General features: G+C 36.2%; 1 protein-coding gene across 11 annotated transcripts in view; it reads right to left on the bottom strand.

Moving 5' to 3' along the window:
- Positions 1 to 276: 276 nt before the first annotated feature.
- Positions 277 to 19,376, bottom strand: part of HNRNPC (heterogeneous nuclear ribonucleoprotein C) — a 48,136-nt gene continuing 29,036 nt past the window's right edge. For 8 of the 11 annotated variants that reach the window (XM_046652526.1, XM_046652528.1, XM_046652525.1 and 5 more), the window contains 6 exons: positions 18,687 to 18,801; positions 18,045 to 18,092; positions 1,785 to 1,945; positions 1,150 to 1,263; positions 746 to 906; positions 277 to 646 (listed from right to left, as the gene is read on the bottom strand). In XM_046652526.1, the coding sequence (XP_046508482.1) occupies positions 563 to 646; positions 746 to 906; positions 1,150 to 1,263; positions 1,785 to 1,945; positions 18,045 to 18,092; positions 18,687 to 18,801 (683 nt within the window). In that variant the 3' untranslated portion in view covers positions 277 to 562. The remainder of the gene's footprint in view (positions 647 to 745; positions 907 to 1,149; positions 1,264 to 1,784; positions 1,946 to 18,044; positions 18,093 to 18,686; positions 18,802 to 19,376) is intronic. The other 3 variants (XM_046652534.1, XM_046652535.1, XM_046652536.1) reach the window with 3 other exon arrangements.

Genomic DNA, 19,376 nt, shown 5'->3' with positions numbered 1-19,376 from the left:
AATCTTAAGACTATTACACTAATTATTTTTCTAGAGGATGCATTTGACATGCCAACTCTCATTCACAAAAATACATTGTTACATTTGTGTTGAACAGCCCCACACAGCACTCTTGTGTGGGGTATAACACACATACCTCTAACTCAAAGCTGCTCTCAAGGTGCTACTCAACTAATGAGATTGCCTTTGTAGTTAGGGAAGCAACTACTGAACTCATGTATGAATGGAAAGAACTGTACTCCCTGCATAACAAGAGATTATTTTGGAGACAGTTGATAAAAACCATACATCCTTTTTATTGTTAAGTCATAAAGAGGTATCAAAATTAAAAGCAAAAATTACAGGGTAAGACTTAACATAACTACTAGGAGCGTCAAAGGAAGTGAAAATGGGACTAGGCGCAGGGCAATATGAATTAATGAACATGGGAAGGACAAGGATGGGGAGAACAGTGAGCATGTGCTGAAGATACTAGGGGAGAGGATCTGGTGAAAATTTTGATCTTAGACAAGCGCCTAGGTAAAGAAATAATGGGACAAGATTTCTAAACCCCACTATGTGCTTAAGAGTCATCCTCGCCATTGGCGCTGTCTCTGTCATCCTCTCCTTCCTCAGCCTCTTTTTCATCATCCTTGATCAACTCCAGCTGTGAGAAACAGACACAAATAGGATGGAGTTAGAGGCACTCCATGTGTCCCTGATCCCCCCTCCACCACCTCTTTCTTTCCTTTCCCGTGGTTTTCACCTGGTCATCCCCCCGATCTTCATTATCATCATCATCCAGTAGGTCCCCCTCCTCAGCAGAGTCATCTGCACCCCCCTCAGACTCCATCTTCACATTAGTCTCATCTTTCTTCAGGGAGCTGCTGCTCTGCTCCTCTTCTGACTTATCATTCTTCATCTCTACTGGGGATGAGAAGGACAAGTCTGTCTAGGGGCCAAGTAATGTCCACAGGATGTAGACAATCCCCACTAATGATCATAGAACTGCAGCACAAGTCTAAATCCTCCCACACAAATGCCCTTCCCAATTCAAACTTCCCAAGTTTCATAATCAATTGCCTTATATCCCAGTATTCCAACATACACTTTCAACTAACTTAGGTAACTAACCCAACTTTACACCCAACAAGCAGCAGAACTATTTACCTGCTTGTTTGCTCTGCTCCTTTTCAATTTTTTCCAGGCTTTCCAGCAGAGAATCCACCTTTTGTTTTATCTGGGTCAACTCCTTCTTAATGGCCTGAAGGTCATCTCCTTTCACTTTAATACAAAAAAAATCCAAGATTAGAATCAAATGTACCAGAAGCTACCAGTTACCAAACACATTCCCACTAGACTATATAACCAGCAGCCAATGTCTCTGGGGAGAAATGGAGCCAGTCCCGGACTGTCCCAGTAATGAGGACCTTCGATCTTTTAGTTGGTAGTCAAAAACTGAACCTAATGTGCTTACTCCCTCAGCAGCAGTGTTCTGACTTCTGTAGACCTCAATTCTATTTTTAAGCACTTTCTGTACTGCTTTACTGACTAACATTATTTCATAAATTTAGTAAGGTGCCTCAACTCCCTAAAGTCTAATGACTTTTCCCAAATTACCAAAGTCTTAGGGATAGAAGGGAGTTAAGCGTTGGCCCCTTAATCACTATCTTCTCTTCCATTATTTTGATTACGCAAAACCATTTGTACAAAAACTGATCATTATTAGCTGCATTAACGAATTTCCCTATTTCAACACACAAGAAATATCAGAATTATCACAAAGCTGCAATAATAATACATACACTTTCCAGACTTGGAAGAAGATCCTCGCTGTCCACTCTTAGAATTGAAGCCACTTTTGCCCCTTCGTGAGGTGTTTCCTGATACACGCTGGCGTTTTGAGGGCACTACAGCCCGAGCAATAGGAGGAGGAGGAGGAACACGTGCTGGGTAACTGTACATCCTATTGCGTAAAAGGAAAACAAAATTTCTTCACAACCAAAATTAAGTTAACAGATCCAAACAGCGGTGATCCAAACTTTTTACTAAGTTACTTTCATTCAAAAGGCCTTTATTCTTCAGTAATTTTAATACTGCAGTTATTTTTAAGAAAATACTACGTATACATACTTATACCCAATGATATGGTTGGCTGGCCTTATGCACTGGATACAAAAGGTTCCCCTGTAACTATGGCAGGAATAAAGAACACTACTTTTAAAATAAATGGCCTTTATCTTGATCTTACTCTTTTCATAACCATATAAAATTGCCAGTGTTAAAAGCATTCTTGCCCTATAAAAACAGCCATTTCATATTTGCCAGCTGGGAGGAAAATACCACTAGCAATTTTAAAAACATTTAAGCATAAGCTCTACTCAAAGTTCCAAGGAGCAGAGAATATTGTCTATCTTGTTCACCATTCACTAGTGCCTAAATCTACTGCCCAGCACACACGTAGCTCCCCAAAAATCACTGGTTGTTCAACTGCTGCTTCCACTGGATAAGTATCCCAGTGATTGCTAAAGAAACACCAAAAAGAGAGCTTGGTACTGACTCTTACATTTGTAAAGAAAAAATTCAAAATACAACAAAAAACTTCTTACATGGACATCAGTTCTAGAAACTCTCTACATTCCATGTTATTTTTACAAGAGCCTGTGGCAGCACAAGAAGGTTAAGACACAGCAGTAGGAAAAAAAAATTTTGTTAATTCTAGTTCTGCACCTTTTTAGCAACTAATTTAACTGCAAGGCCCAGGTGTTCTATAAAAAACAACCTATCAACTGCTGCTCTGCCTAAGTGGAAAGACTTTAATGAACAAATGTTATGTATTAAACAGCTCCGAAATTTTATAATTCATATACAACGTGATGACTCCCTCTTACATATCTCATTAGTAGCTAGTCTTCTCTGAATTTGTAACAGTCTCCAATCCTCCTAGTAGTGAAAACATTGATTTTACAAGCTCTCATAGATAATTCTCTCTTATGCTCAACCCAGCTTAATCTAAAATGTTTCTTCCCTACTTTAACAAGGTAATATTTTATCTTTTCTAGGAGCGGCTATGAGAGGAACATTTCCCTAAATTAACAAAGAGCACATGTACAGTGCCAGACAAGTGAGGGCAGGATTTACTAATCTTCACTTAAGCAGTCTTTAGTCACCGACCACTTAACCCTTTTCCCCTCGAAGCACAGGATAAACGTGCCATGAGTCAAAGACTCAACAATGTAGTAAAAGTTACAAAAGCACTCACATTACGTTTTGTTTTAAGCTCCAATAAAGAATACTTTTAAGTTTGAGTCACAGGAAAACAGAAAATTTATGATTCAGAAAGCAGGAAGCCCTTAGAGTTTCTACAGAGGTTTCTTCCCAGTAGACAAGCATTAGCTCAGCTGTTAATTAGTCAGTTTTAATCTGTTTATGGAAATTAATGCAAAGATACTTAGTAATATTTTATTATCAAGATTATCTTCCATTTTTACATAAAGCTTTTCATCTTTTGGCTCAAAATTTTCCAAAGTATAATGATTCAGAAACTACTCTCTTTTGTGCAAAATAATGGTACTTTTCAAACAATTTCTGGAGGTAAACAAAAGTGAGGTATCCGTATCTTTGGGCATGAACACAGCTCATGCCCCAGCCCTGTTGGATTCCGAGATCTAACCTACCTCCCAACTCACTCACTCACACCACATCAATGTCTCAACCAATGAGCTAGCCATTCTAGATTCCATAATACTTCCTGGCACTAGAATTTCCTTTTGAACCATACTATTTCAGCTGACTCAGATCAGATAGTCACTATAACGAAAATGAGGCAAGAAATGCAGTTTATTTTCAATCTACGTAATGGTCCCATGAACACAAATGGGAGTCAAACGCTCTAGTTCTTGGACAAAAAATGTATTTCAAAAGATCAACTGGTAATGCTGAAGGGCTTTTAGTGCCACCTAATTAACTCCTGCTCAGGCAAAATTGGACTCTTGAAAAACCTCTCAAAGATTCCTCTAAGAAAGTTAAGTAACCTTGCTTTGTAGACCTTGCCTTGTAAAATGTCAAAGTGCATGAATGTGAAAACATAAGGAGGAGAAAACCATAGCTACCGAGATAATGCTTAAAAGTCAAAGGGATAAGAGAACAGCTTCAAATTAAGTAACCATTTTCCCCATGAGAAAGCCATACAGTAAATCACATTGGGCAACAACAGCTGTGGATCCCCTACTTATAAAGCCCACGTCACTAAAAAGTCTTCATGAAAGTTTCATTATTACCAGAGGAACAAGCACTAAACCTTAAGAGAATACGACTGCACCCTGAATCAGGAATCTGGACACTACATGTTGGCATAAAATCTACTCCAGAATAAAAGGGAATTAAAATACCATTTTGAAGAAATGAAAATATTTCTGGATGCACTTTAGCTAGCTTATTATCTGAACAGGTAAGACAAAGAATCTTGATCTTAATCTCCGAGCTAAAACATAAGCATTACAAGGCATTTATTAAATACACAAGTTGTCAAAGAAAAGCCTCTTAAATGACTAAATATAACACAGTGATCTTCTTTGGGTCTCAAAACCCTTGATTAATAATAACACAACTCAATCACTAAACCAAAGTAGAAACAACTACAATTAACATAGTAAAAATATACATTCTCCTGAATATATCTAATGTACAACAGCTGTTTCCTCTCTTAAAAAATAATTTTAGGCACATTAATTATAAAATAGGTAATTCTAAAAACCAACGGTCAGATATTGTTGCCCACAAAAATTTGAATAAAAAATGCCACATGAAATAATTTATAGGTGAGAGCAATCTAGTAAGATTACTTCCCCCCAGTACAATATTTATCAAATTCAGTTTAAATATGCAACCCCATTATAATTTCATTCAAGTGTTAGGAGGTATTTTCTTCTGCCTCATTTTTTATCTACAATGGAAAATTTTCAAGACACAGATTTTCCTGATGCCTCTGATTTTCCTAGAAAGGGACTGATTTTACAGGCTACTATGTTTGGGATTCAGAATGTCTGAGAATCCCTGAAATTGTCTGTTAAGATTCTGTGAATGTACCTATTTACAAAAAGTTAAAAATCGCTGATAGAGAAATTGAGGAATATTCCATTCCGTTTGAGCTAATCAGGACTAAGTCTAGAATACCACGTGCTCATTTCTGAGAAACATGCTTTTATATATTTAGAGAGGGACAGAGAAAAATATGTGCAAATTCACGATGAGATACAAAAGGAATGATTTTAAGAAAGTAAAGATCTCAATGAATATGTAACTGTAAAATATAGTCTGTGGGATATATCTAGAGGAAACCATGGAAAACAATGTGACATAACTGCAAAAGTTACTTACGGAGTTTAAGAACCAAAAGAGCAGGTTTTTCCATTCTAGCTCCACTAATTACTAGTTAAAAGAACTCCCAAACTGATGACAGATACCTGCCTCAGTCTGTCGCCACCAGGACTCACTATAGATTAAACTGTTCAAGAATCAAGGCCTTCAGTAATTGGTATCTTTGAACATTATAAAATGTATTTCTGGATATTTCTTTCCCACTCCTTATAAAATCTTCGATGAAACCGTATTTCAACGATTTACACAACTATTTCCCAATCTCTTTAAAAATTACCATAACTTTTTCACTGGACTGTAGATCTATAGTAGAACCCCTCAGTAGAGTTTTTAAATCTTGTCACCCCTTTTTAACGTGCTAATAATTAACACAATGAAATTATTTTAAATGTAGAAGACTATGGTATAAAATTCATTTTAACATATAAACACTTACTAAAACCCAAAAAATTTTAAAGTTCACCCTAAAGTAATTTAAGTGTATTTCTTTAAATCTCAAAGCTTTATTCTATTTGAGTAGGCTATTGACTTTGCTTTAATTATGTAAGAAAAAAATGTGCTAAAAATGACTGTGTAACATGTTTAATTCAGGTTTACATTAAAATGAAACCACATGATGTCAAAAACTTACCCCCCAAAACCTGTATTCATGATGTAGTTGGAATTCTTGCTTTTGTGCTTAAAAATAACTAGCTACATTTTTATGATTTGTTTAATTTCTAAATAAAGAGACAACTTTAAATGCTGTTTGTAGGGACCCCTCCACAAACATGTTGCCTTGGTGAGTCTGGGAGAAGCCAAACTGGATAAAACTGTTAACTTACACTTGTTTTGCTAATTCAATTTATGGATGGAGTGCTAATTACCAAAGTAAATGTGCACACTTGCACTTTATGTTCCTTAACTTTCTTCGTGCTGCCTTTATCCAATGGTTGTCAATTAAAGATCAGATTATCTGCATGAAAGTCAAAATTAAAAACAGCAAGCACTGCTCACCTAAATGATAAAGGGACTAAATGGTAAACCAGTATGCTCTATAGGATTATTCAATATATAGGGGCACCTAAACTATTAAATTTTAAAGACAACACAATTACGTAACTAAAGAAAAAAAAAGAAACACAGATTATCACCTCTGTGGGTTTAAGAACCCTGCCTAAAGAACAAAGATTGAGGCTGAAGAACACCACATACATTCCTACTTAGAAAGAGCAGCAATCAGCAGCCCCTACATATGTAGAACTAATGGTTTTGTCATCTTCTTTCAAAAAAACATTGTTGATATTAGTAATTAGCGGCACTTCTGCAAGTTCAAAGATACAATTTGACTGAAAACTGTACCACTGATTGATTTACAGCACCTTTGCAAGACAGGAAAAAACCAGTAAATTTACACACTCATTTTAAGATGCACCCAATTTTACAAATTTTAAAGTATGAAAAGCTGCACCTTAAAATTAAGAAAATATAGTGAATTGTCTTGATGGATTCATTGGGGAGCTATGTTAACACAAAATTAGATGTTTTATGGGAAGACACTTCCTAAATGAAAAATAATCTGGGCAATAATATGCAGGTTGCTTTGAGTCCTAGATTCAATTCTTTCAGAAACAGGACTGGACCCAAGACTATGTTAAGAAAAAAAAAATTAATCCCTGGCACTGCTTTCGTTTATAAAGCTTTCCATCCAGGTGATAATCTTTTCTAGATTCCTCAATTTCAAAAGAATTATAACATTACTTATTTGTCACGATGTTCTCAAGAAATTTTCCAAAAATAATGTCTTAAACTGTTAGTGTGGTCCAACGCCTGTTTTTAAAAAGCTGAAACTATATTCCAGTATTTATCAAGAATATTGTTTATAGACCATATGTTAAGAACATATAAGCTTATTCCTATATTCTCACTTATCAAGCCAGGTCAGAAGAGTAGACTTCTCTCCTTTCACTTACAGTAAGATTTCTTTCAAGGAGTTGTCTGAGAAACAGATTTGTGGCTACCAGGGGATGGGTGGAGAGAGGAGGTGACTACAAAGAAGTTTCTCGGTGAATTTATGGGCAGTATGGAAGTACCTTGATTGTACAGGGGGAGACATGGCTATGCATGTCAAAATTGTATACCAAGAGTAAATTTTACTGTACATGAAAGTTTTCTATACTGTCTCCAATTTCTTTCTTTTTACTCTCTCTTGAATCTCCTTGTAAAGTCTCTGCCTCCACCATTATCAAAACCTACCCTTGTCAAAGTCACCAAAGATCTCCACTTGCTAAATCAAAGGGACATTTCCAAATCCTATGACTTGAACTACCAATAACATTTCTCGGTTCATCCCTCTATAGTCTTTGGATATGTATTCATATAGCTTCCAGGACACTTCGTGCTTCTGATTTCTCTCCAATTTTTTTATTTGTGGCATTCTCAATCACCTTTGCTCCTCATTCTCATCTCCCTCAGTCTTTAGAAGTTGCAGTTCTCCAGGGAACTCTATTTTCTATCTCTACTCATCCAGCATCATGGTTTTATGGACCTATAAGCATATGACTACTGTAGTCCCATATAAACAACTGCCTTAACATCTCCCAAAGTGGATGGAGCTTAACTTAACATCTCCACAACTGATTTGTGAACAGTCATCCCTCACCCTAGTTCCTCCTATGTTCTTCCCCATCACTATTTCCATAAATTCCAGGTCTCTACTTGTCCAGGCCAAAACTTTGGTGACATCTTTGATTCCTCTCTTAGCCCTCACATTGACCTGTAAAAAGCAAATCTGTCTGTATTAACTTCAAAATTCAACTACTTCTCATCACTCCCGTTTGCCACTGCCCTGAGGCTTGCCCAGATGACTGCTTGTCTAGATAATTCCATGGGTCATTTATTATCTATTCTTAGAGTAATCTTGTTAAAACGCAAATAAGATCTTACTCCTCTGCTAAAAACTCTCCAACGACTTCCCATCTTATTCAGAGTAAAAATTAAAGATATACAACACCTTAACATGCTCTATATGATGTATTCAACCCATCCATCTTCTCTGAGGTCATCTATTTTCCACTATAGTACTCCTGGTGCACACAACAATGCCTCATAGTGCCATCTTAACAAGTATTTGTTGAGAAAATAAGTGACTTTCCTAAACTTGCCTCCAGGAAAGAACTTATCACAAATCCTATTATCAATAGGTAACAAACCAAACCTATCCTTGTAGCTGGAAAGCCAGGGGGACAGGTCTGCCTTTTTTTAGCTTTATAAAAACCAATGGGAGAGTTTTTCCTTAAGAAAATAAGATAAAAGTAAATTGAATATAATTACCTACCACAAAATTGAATCTTTTTTCAAGCTATTTATTACAAAATAAAAATCCTATCTTGTGCCTGTAATGGATGTGATTTGAGACCGTCATGTCATACTTGCTGTAAGGAAATCACAAACACAAATTTCCATAGATGAGTTTATCCAATAATATTTTTGTACCCCATTAATCTGTTCCCCTTGCTGAACTCCACTCATCTCACAGGAATAACACATTCATCACTGTAGGGTAATAAAGGTCCTGGGAAAACACTTCATCTGCCTGAACAAGTCAAACTCTATTTGATGGACTTTGTTTCTCGTTCCTAGAGTACAGTTCTTAAGAGGTATCAAAAGGGTACCTTCTTGCTTTCCCTGAAAACCAACATTACTGCCCTGGATATTCTTCCAATACTCCTTGTCAGCTTTGTTCAAAAACCAGTCTGGGTTCTCTAATTTCCTGCCTAAAGAGCAATCTTTTTTTAAAAAAAAGATTTTATTTTTCCTTTTTCTCCCAAAGCCCCCTGGTACATAGTTGTTTTTTCAGTTGTGGGTCCTTCTAGTTGTGGCACATGGGATGCCGCCTCAGCGTGGCCTGACAAGCAGTGTCATGTGCGTGCCCAGGATCTGAACCTGCAAAACCCTGGGCCGCTGAGGCAGAGCATGTGAACTTAACCCCTCGGCCATGGGGCCAGCCCCTAAAGAGCAGTCTTTAGTCATTACAATTCTCATACTGAACACTACTCAAAATGTATTGCACCCAGTAAGACACACTTTTCAGCATTCTACACCTTTACTGTTCAAATGAATAACTCAAGCCACATATGGCTATTTAAATGAAATTGAAAATTCACTTCCTCACAGTTGTACCAGCCACATTTCAAGTGCTCAACAGCCATATGTGGCTAATGTCTACCACACTAACAGCACAGATATAGAATATTTATATAACATCACAGAAAGTTCTACTGAAAAGCACTGTTCTAGTTTGTTGCTTCCACAGACATTTATCTACTGCTTATAATTTCCAAATAGCCCAAAATTCTGTAATTTTTTCAGTTCTCTAACAAAATCATAATCCTTACAAATCAGTTAGATGTCCTTAGTATAAGACGATAGCTACACATCTCCTATAATCACAAAGCGGGATGGTGAAGCTATAAGACACTGCAAATAGTAACTATTTCAAAAATGTCAATATCAGATATTACATTCAGAATATATGAAGAAGCCTTACAACAAAAAAAACCCACCCAATATAAAAATGGGCAAAGAAAAAATACATTTCTCCAAAGATAAACAGTCAAACACACGAATAGTCAACATCATCAGTTTCTAAGAAAATGCAAATCAAAACCACAATGGGATAACATTACTTACCCTCAAAACAAAATGGCTTAAATAACAAAGAGATAATAAAACAAATGTTGGCAAGAATGTGGAAAAAGAAACTGGAATCCTTATACACGGCTGATGGGAATGTAAAATGGTACAGCCGCTTTGGAAGACCGTATGGCAGTTTCTCAAAAGGCTGAACTTAGAATTATTGTAAGACCCAGTATTCTACTCCGAGGTATATACCCAAGAGAAAAGAAAACATATGGCAATACAGAAACGTGTATACAAATGTTTACAGCAGCAGCATTCAAAACATGGAGACATCTCAAATGTCCACCAACTGATGAATGGGTAAACAAAATGTGCCATTATTCAAACAATGGAATTCAACAACAAAAAGAAATGAAGTACAATACATGGTACAACATGGATGAATTGTGAAATATTCTAAGTGAAAGAAATCAGTCACAAAAAAACCAACATATTGTATGATTACAGTGATATGAAATGTCCAGAATAGACAATCTATAGATAGAAAGTGGATTAATGGTTGGTAGGCTTGGGGATAGAGGAAGAATAAGGGATGATTGCTAGTAAGTAAGGTGTTTATTTTTGGGGTGATGGAAGTTCTAAAATTAGACCATGGTCATGACTGCACAACTCTTAAAATACTAAATATGTGAATTATCTCAATAAAGCTAAGTTTAAAAAAAGAAAAAAATTAACAAGAAACTTGACAAAGTCTATCCAGATGAAGAATGTTCTGAAGTAGATTCCTAAAACAGCAGAGGCTACCCTTCGGATCAGGTAATAATATAACCAGAAGACCACTTAATTCAAAGCCATATAGCAGGTTTTCTGATCCAGGCTCAAATGATTCCCCTTCAAAGAAGTATCTCCCACCTACTCAACAAGAGTTCAGGACACAATAAAATTAAGAAAACAGCCCAAAACGAATGCTACGTAAAATAAAGTTTAAGTGCAAAAATATCTGGTTTATCTTCAAAGTATATTCGTAATAATCTATGCCCTCATCTAAAATCTTCCTGGCAACTATAACATGATCAGATTCCCACAAGAAAGCCATCAACACAGAGGCTTTGACCAAATGCAAAATTTCTTATGCCTAAAATGACATCTAAAATCACCTAAAGCAGCATCTCTCAGCTTTTCCAGGTAGCCAGAACCCTCCTGCTCTCAATCACATGCCTTTCCGAGCAGATGGTCTCACTCAATTATCCAAAACCTCAAAATCTAAATATTTCACGTACTCTTCCTTTATGCACATATACAAATGCTATCTCTCAGGTCCAGTGCTGCTCAGGAATATTAGAAAAATGGAGGAGGAGGGAGGCAAGATGACAGCTCCTCGAATTCCATTAAGATTGGGGGAGAGGGGGGAGGGTGTCCTCCAATCCAAATTCTGTTTTTAGACTTGCTAATCCAAAACCTAAAACTTTGTGTGCCTACAACAAAATTAAGGGCTCAAATATTAGTTGAAGGAATATGATGGTTAGCCTCTTTCACTTGTCTTGCATTTCAATGGAGACTCCTCCAATACTGTATTTCACCTCAACTACCTTTCTCCACTGTCTACCAGGATACCTTCCTGGAAAAGATCTGTAGGGTAAGTATCAACAGCAAAACTGCTTATTTCCCAAAATTGTAACAACTCAAACCCTCCAATCTCCCTTCATGTAACCTTTAACAGCATAATCCTAGTCTTAAAAGATAAAATCTCAGCTATACTTCACTACCCTCTCCTTACAAAACATCTGGTCTTACAACTTTAACCCAGTAAATCACACCAGAATCAGTCTACTTCAGAAATTGCTCTACCTCCCCTCCATTCCAATGTGAACTACTGAACACATCCCTTTTCCCCTCCAGTTTCTTTTCTAGCCATGGGCCTATTTCTAAGCTATCTCTGCCTAGAGGACACAACTCCTTAATGCGCCATACAAAGCCCTTAGGACCAACATTCTTTCCACTTACAGCTGGCTGCTTCCCCAAATCCACGAGGGATACTCACAACTCCATATCTTTATTGCAGCTGTACCCTCTGTCTCTGCCTAAAAACCTCCTACTTAATATCAAAGTCAAGTCCAAATATAGCCCTTTGTGAAGCTACCCTGGGGCTCTTTAAATCTTAAAGAGGAGCTTATAGCCCCAAAGGGTGACACAATTCATCTTTCTATGAGACAATCCTGTTCAATGCAGGGGACACAGCAACCCCTATTAATTTCACAGCACTTCTTCACTGTATAATACAGTGCTTGTCATACATGTGTTCTATTTGATCTGTAAGTTGATGTTATTTCATTCCTCTATTCATGGTACACTGTCATATCTACTTAAAATATTTAGAGTAGTTAACAGAACTCTGAAAAATTTCTAATGAAAGAATTTTTAAAGTCCAGTCACTTACACACTTTGTTTACACTATTATTCATGTACCATATGCAACATGTGCTAAGTTATTTATTATAAAGTCCTCAAAGACCACTGAACTAAAACCAGGATCATTTTGAACCAGATCTTTTGCTTACCAGGTGTTTACCATGTATCAGCTATCTACCAGCTAGCTGTATTATCAAATCTATAGTCTATTATCAAACCTGATTAAGCACTTTGTTTCCTGTGCTCCCAAGTTCTCTATAGAACTACTTGGTTGTCCATAAGTGAGTGATGTTTCTTTCATTTAAATTGAGATATGAGTCACATACCACAAAAGAAACCCTTTGAATGTGTACACCACAGTGATTTTTAGTAAATCACAAACTTCTGCAATGATAATCACTATGTAATTCCAGAGTATTTTCATGAGAGATCTTGTAAGGGAAAAAAAAGCGGGACTAAAATTGACTACAATCTACAGAAAGTCTATCGGAAAGCTTTTTCTAAACATGAATATGGTTTTATACTTAAGAAAACACTGTAAATATCTGTGGTGCAAATCAGAAAGCACTTATAAATCAAGCCTGATTATAATAATGCCAGGCTAGCTGTGACAAACATCAATCCATGTATACGTCACCCTACCTAAGAACTTTCAGATCTACTTTTAGTGTATGTATTCCAACCTTCTTGCCTCAAAGATAAGACTTCTCAAAAATTATAGCTTTAAGCCTGTGTATCTCCAACAATGTGTAAACTCTTACTACAACACTTTTGGGGGTGACCGTACATACTGCCTTCTAATGATCAACAATTTCAAAAGTGAAGAACTGAAAACCAACGTGGAGATTTTAATAAATTAGAGCAATAAATTTAAGAATGAAAAAAGAAATCACTACTAAGTATTTCAAAGAAACTGCTCACACCAGAAGTCCTCCAGTAAGAACTGCTCCAGCAACAATTTTACTAGAAGCAACAAAATTCTCAACAGGACACAAACAGAATTGAATCTTTGTCAGGAGTTTGTAACTTAGCAGACTTTCAACATCAACAACTAAGGTTTTGCACACAGGGATGACTTATGCAATTCCCCTAGTTTTACGAAGCCCCAGTGAATATTCATTCTAAAACAAAAAGCTGCTTCTGGGCTTGTATTCCTACCAGAAAAAAACGTATTGCTTAACCAATCTTTCAGTAATTATAAACTATGTATGAGAGTTTACAGCATTATTTGAAGCAAAGCTGACAGTGTATCTGATGTTAGATATTAATAAATCTATCTAAAATGGTAGGTTCACATTCGCAATTTATACTAAATTCATCTAAGAACTTCCAACACCTACGTCATCAGGAATGGTCTAAATTAAGAATAAAAAGGCCTAATTTACAAAAAAGGTAACTTAGTGGAAAAAAAAACCCTAATAATCATCATTTGGGTTTTTCATCATTGAAACGTAAAATTTAACCACTGAAATAGAGACTACTAAAATATTAACAAATACATTTAGTTAACTTTGGAGGAACAGCATGATTTCTGATAGTCTTATTTAAATACTCGGAATTCAAAATTCTACAAGAACAAGATGGCAATAGCAAAAACCTGCACTAGTTCTTCCAAACTAAGGGAATCTTTAATGATCATAGGTAACAGTTCTGAACTTTTTTCCCCACTCCCCCGGCCCAATGAAAATCAGTAACACTACTGCAGTACAGGTGGTAACATCAAGCCTATAAAATCCAATCCTGTGGTCTCCTTTTCAGAAGACAGCATATTAAAATATAAGTAGCTCAGTTAAGTTTTTAAGTTATGATTAATGTCCAGTTTTAAAGGTATTTACAAACTTTCGGATTTCATTATTAACACCCACGGGAACGCAAGCAAAAATACAACTCACTCTAATACTCCTAACAAAACACTGCTAATCACCTATTTCCTAATATCAAAATATATGTTCCTCCTTACAAAATATCTAATGCCTACATTCTTCAAATTTCTGTCAAGTCAGGCTAATGAATGACTGGAATGCATAATACCTTTATGAAGGATTCTGGTCTCCTCTCTCACTGCCCTCATCCCCTCCCCCCTAAAAAAAGAACAGAACCTGAATTCAATCAAGCCTTCAAATCTACTCATCAATTCACAAGAAATATAGGTAGCAGAGGAACACGCTAAACAACACAAAAATACAACCTGCTTCAAGCCTGTGGAAAAGTGAGATTAAGGAATTTTATTATTTTAAGTATAAACAATATTGTGCCTATATTTATAAAAGCAGTCTTTTACTAATATATTATTCTCTTTTATATATATTTGAATTTAAATGTTTCATAACAGAGTTAAAAAAGTTGAAATAACTATTTAAAAAGGATGTCTAGAAAACAAACACCAACCAGACATTCTTCATTTCACTATGCATTATTAGTTTGGAAGACTGCTGTCACTCATAAAGAAGCCTCGTTATGCTAGAGACGTTAGTTTTTAGAGGGAGGAGTGGTGGGGTGTCCATGATTCCCTTCATTTGGTTATTTAGTGTCAAGAAAATTACGTAGTAATAACGTATGTCAATGTTAATAAAATATGGCTAGTAAAATACTAATTCAGAAGTCTAATTTTCAGTAACTTTAGCATATAAGAAATCTGGAGATTTTGATAATAAACAGGAATCCTCATGCTCTAAAGATTGGGAATTCATTCTATCTTTTTTTTTTAAACATTGGCACCTGAGCTAGTATGTGTCGCCAATCATCATCATTTTTTTCCCTCTTCTTCTTCTTCCCCCAAAGCCTCCCAGTACGTTAGTTGTATATTCTAGCTGTAGGTCCTCCTGGTTGTGCTATGTGGGGATGCCGCTTCAGCATGGCCTAACAAGCAGTGCCATGTCTGCACCCAAGATCCAAACTGGTGAAACTGGGGGCTGCCGAAGCAGAGTGCATGCACTTAACCACTCGGCCACAGGGACAGCCCCGGAATTCTTGATTATCAATAGTTATAATAATATTCTGGGATCATTTACAATGCAATTTCTTATTTTTTATGTTTCTTTTAGTCTTCATAGCAACTCTATTACCAGGCATTATGACGACTTTGGTCATAGCCTTCTTTGCTAAATAACAAGTCTGTGGATTCCTAAATTGTTCTTCTCTCTGCTCCTTATCAGCTAGGTAGTAGAATTCAAGATCCCAGAAAGCTGGATAATAAAGAAATGCCAAATTTATGTCCTGAAATGTTTATGTGAATTTCATATTCTTAAGGGTATGACTAAAGGACTAAAGTGACTAGGCAGATACTGATTTAACCCCATTTACAAAGGAAGACCCAGAGCCTTCAGCAAATCTCAGAGCCAACTTCTCATCATCTTTTAACAAAGAATCCAACATAGTTGATTCAGGATCACTATGTTACTAACTAGAAGAACAAAAATCTTAACCTTGTGAATAGAGTATCTTCACGATGACTTCTAGAGGAAACTAATACCATTTTCCTGAGTAGTTTTTCCATTCTTGACTAAACACGTTCATTTTCCCACCAAAGACTTCAGTACCACACTTCAGCTACCACCTAGTTGCTCCATTCATCATCAAAAGTCTTTTTCTACTGTCTGAGATTAGAATGCAAGGGGGAAGATATTACTTTTCACTGACACTTTAATATCAAACAATACATCAGATAATATCTAAAGGTACTCTCTTGTCTCTTGAAAAACTGAAGACTGAGGCCAACAGGGGTGTTGTCACCAATTTTTAGGACCAAATAGCAGTGGTAAGAAATTTCAAGCTATTTCTGCAAACATATAAATTTCTTCATTATTCCTTGCTTATCTCTTTTTTTCAATTAACCCTTTCAAAATTCCTCACATAAAACAATTTTTTCCCAAACTTATTTATTACAGTTAAGACGATAGGGATGGTCAAAGTTTCGCTGCTTCACCAAGACAACTAAAGTAAAACTTTAGAGGACTATTCTCATGAAGATAGAAGTCTACTCTTTTAAAACGTTCGATGCACTCAATTTAAAATAAGAGTTTCTTATGCTGGAGTCCACGATACCCCAGAAATTATCTCAAAAATTCAGTGTATTAGAATTTTTCTAAAAGGAGCCATATCAAAGAAATAGCATAAGAATCCCAGAAATAACATTACTTCTTCGTTCTTTCTTATCAACGATTCTCCGCCCTGCCTGGACATTAGAATTCCTTGGGAAGCTTAAAAAAAAATACACCAATATTTAAGAGTCTATTTAGACCAGTTGTTTAAGAATTCCTACAAGTGTAACTGGGCATGAATGTTTTTTAAAGGTGGCCAAGAAATTCCTATGGGCGGAGAGAGTAAAGGACAGTTACTTCAGACAAACTCACTAGGTTTCAGTGCCTTCAAGTTGTTCAACCAGTGACCAAGTTTTCAGTGGCAAAGAGATGCCCAGATCTGTTCTCTCAACTGTAAGGTCTGCCATGTTAATATTTTCAAAGTACAGAAATCATTAGTTTTCGAAGTATGTCTTCAAACATAGACAAACATAACGTAGATTCAAACTATTTTGCCAGTCTTATTCTTCTGATCTTTTGATGACTAGCTACCATAGTCTATGTGATATTTCTCAAATACATCAAGTGTACACAATCAGGTCTTTGCTCATACTGTTTAGTGGCTGACTTAATTCCTTTACCCAACTCCCTTGGCAAGACTGATCAACTCAATTCAAGTATTTCCAATCTGTGAAACATTCCCACATCAAGCTATTACTTCTATTCCAAAAGCAAAGACTGATCTAATCAGAATTCTTAAATACACATTAAAGTTTCCTTAACATGCATAAAGACCAATGTTATCAGAATGCCAATGAGATACTCATAATTTTTGCATATCATGCCATTCTCTGCCAACTAATTCCTACATCATGTCTAAATCCACATTCAAAGCCATCCACAAACTATCCCTATATCTTCCAATTTTCAATTTTATTTCTCATGACTCTCCAACAAATACTAACTCTGTTCAGAAGGCACATGAAGAAATCATCATTATTCCAACCTCCTTGCCTTTCAGAATCATATCACTACCATGCCAATCTACAATACAAATCTTAACACTTTAACATTCACTCCTAAAGCAATTTGTATTGCTAATTCATTATATATACTCATTGTTTCTTATTTTGTTATTAGTTGGTTTGCTCAAAGGAGACTGAGATTTTCAAGGTTAGGGATCATTTTTTAGCTTTGCTGTAATCCCCTACAATGAAAACCCAAGTGACAACTATACAAGAGGGAAATAATGAAGAGAAGATGGAACCACTAATTAAGTCCCATTTCATCATCAGGCAAGTCAGTCAGTCCTTACATTTATTTGACACAGAAATTAAAACAAAAAGAAAACTGACTTGTCTCAAGAAAAACTGTTAGTCCACAAAATATTGTATATATCCCCATATGCCCCGACAATATATAAACTGATTCTCTGAAATCAACAGAAATGTCACCCTTCCTAGTCTACTACTGACGATTTGTGGGAAAGTTTTTTCGTCGTTTTGGCAGAAAGGGAGGAATTTGTATGAAAATGTTTGTAATTACAAAAGGGAATATTAATTATCACAAAATAGAAAAATAAAATGGTTCTCACTAGATGGCTTTTTACCAGAATAGACAAAAACATCCTTAACATACCTGTCATAATAATCCCGTTGAAAGTCATAGTCCAAGTCAAAAGAGGAGCTGAAAAATAAATACCAAAGAGGATCAATCTGGAACTGTTGATATAAATTCACAACAGCAGATGGGAAAAACAAAACACAAACCCATGCCAAACCAACCACAACAAACAGATCAACAGTTTACCATGAAATAATCCCCAATCATTCAAATAATAGATCACTAAATTCTAATCACTTTATTCCACTGGACATTCAGTGGCCAATTGCAAATGTAGGCAAAAGTTTGCTAAAATTTCAACACACAACATAATAGCTAAAATAAGAACAGTGTAAAGTACAACAGTAAACTAAACATTCTTATGCCACCCTCCCACCCTTTCTTACTCCCTAGCTTCTTAGAAGATTTTAACTCCTCTTGCAGGATTTCAATTCATGCTATAAATACCAAACTACTCTTCAATAGTACAAATCTCAGGGAATTCTAATAATTCTCTGGGAAATGGGTGAAAAGGAGGTACATTAACACAAAATTAATAAAGCATTACTTTTACACAGATAAAACACACTACAGTTAACCCTCCCCACATCCAGAAAACAGATAGAGAAGATGCCCACTGATGGACACAATGCAGTTATAAATAATAAAGTTCCGGACCTGAGTAGAGGGGACGGAGAAGGGTGTTCTGGTACTGACCCGTACATCTCCGCTGCAGATCGTTTCACACCTGCTTTTCCTCGGTTCACTTTTGGCTCTGCAGCCAGATTAATATCTGAAAAAACAAACCCCAAAATTTTAATGACAATTGGGGGGGGAGGGGTAGTAGATCTCAAACTACAGCTTTTAAAAGCGAACAGTCATATAAATCAACAAAGGTCTAACAATGTATATTATCTTTCCTCATACAAAAACGCTCAAGAATTTTTACAAGGTTAGGACTCTCTTATGTTCCACAGTAAAAATGTGTTCTTTATTCATAACACATTTTGTCTTTGGTACCTTCCACCATTAGCTCCAACTTCAATGAAACTCTCATCATTTAGAACACTCACTCTGCTCACTCAATTACTATCATAGGAGAAAGGTATCAACGACTAACAGTTGCCCAGAGATACAGTGAACCCCTTAAACAATATTTACATGCACGTGTGTGAGCACACACACACATACCAAGAAAAGGGAAATAAAGGAGCAAAAGGAAAACAAAATCCTAGTTTCCAAATACAACATAATTTTTAAAACACCTATTCCAGAGTAGCAGGCTACTTATCCTGCCACCCACTGCCGATCAAACAGGAGTTCATAATCTCCCTCTTGTTCTAACAAAAGACCCTATTTGCCAAAAAC

The sequence above is a fragment of the Equus quagga genome, chromosome 2 (genome assembly GCF_021613505.1).
Source record: "Equus quagga isolate Etosha38 chromosome 2, UCLA_HA_Equagga_1.0, whole genome shotgun sequence".
NCBI lineage: Eukaryota > Metazoa > Chordata > Mammalia > Perissodactyla > Equidae > Equus > Equus quagga.
Note: the sequence above shows the minus strand (reverse complement) of the source record. Positions and strands in the feature narration are given on the sequence as shown.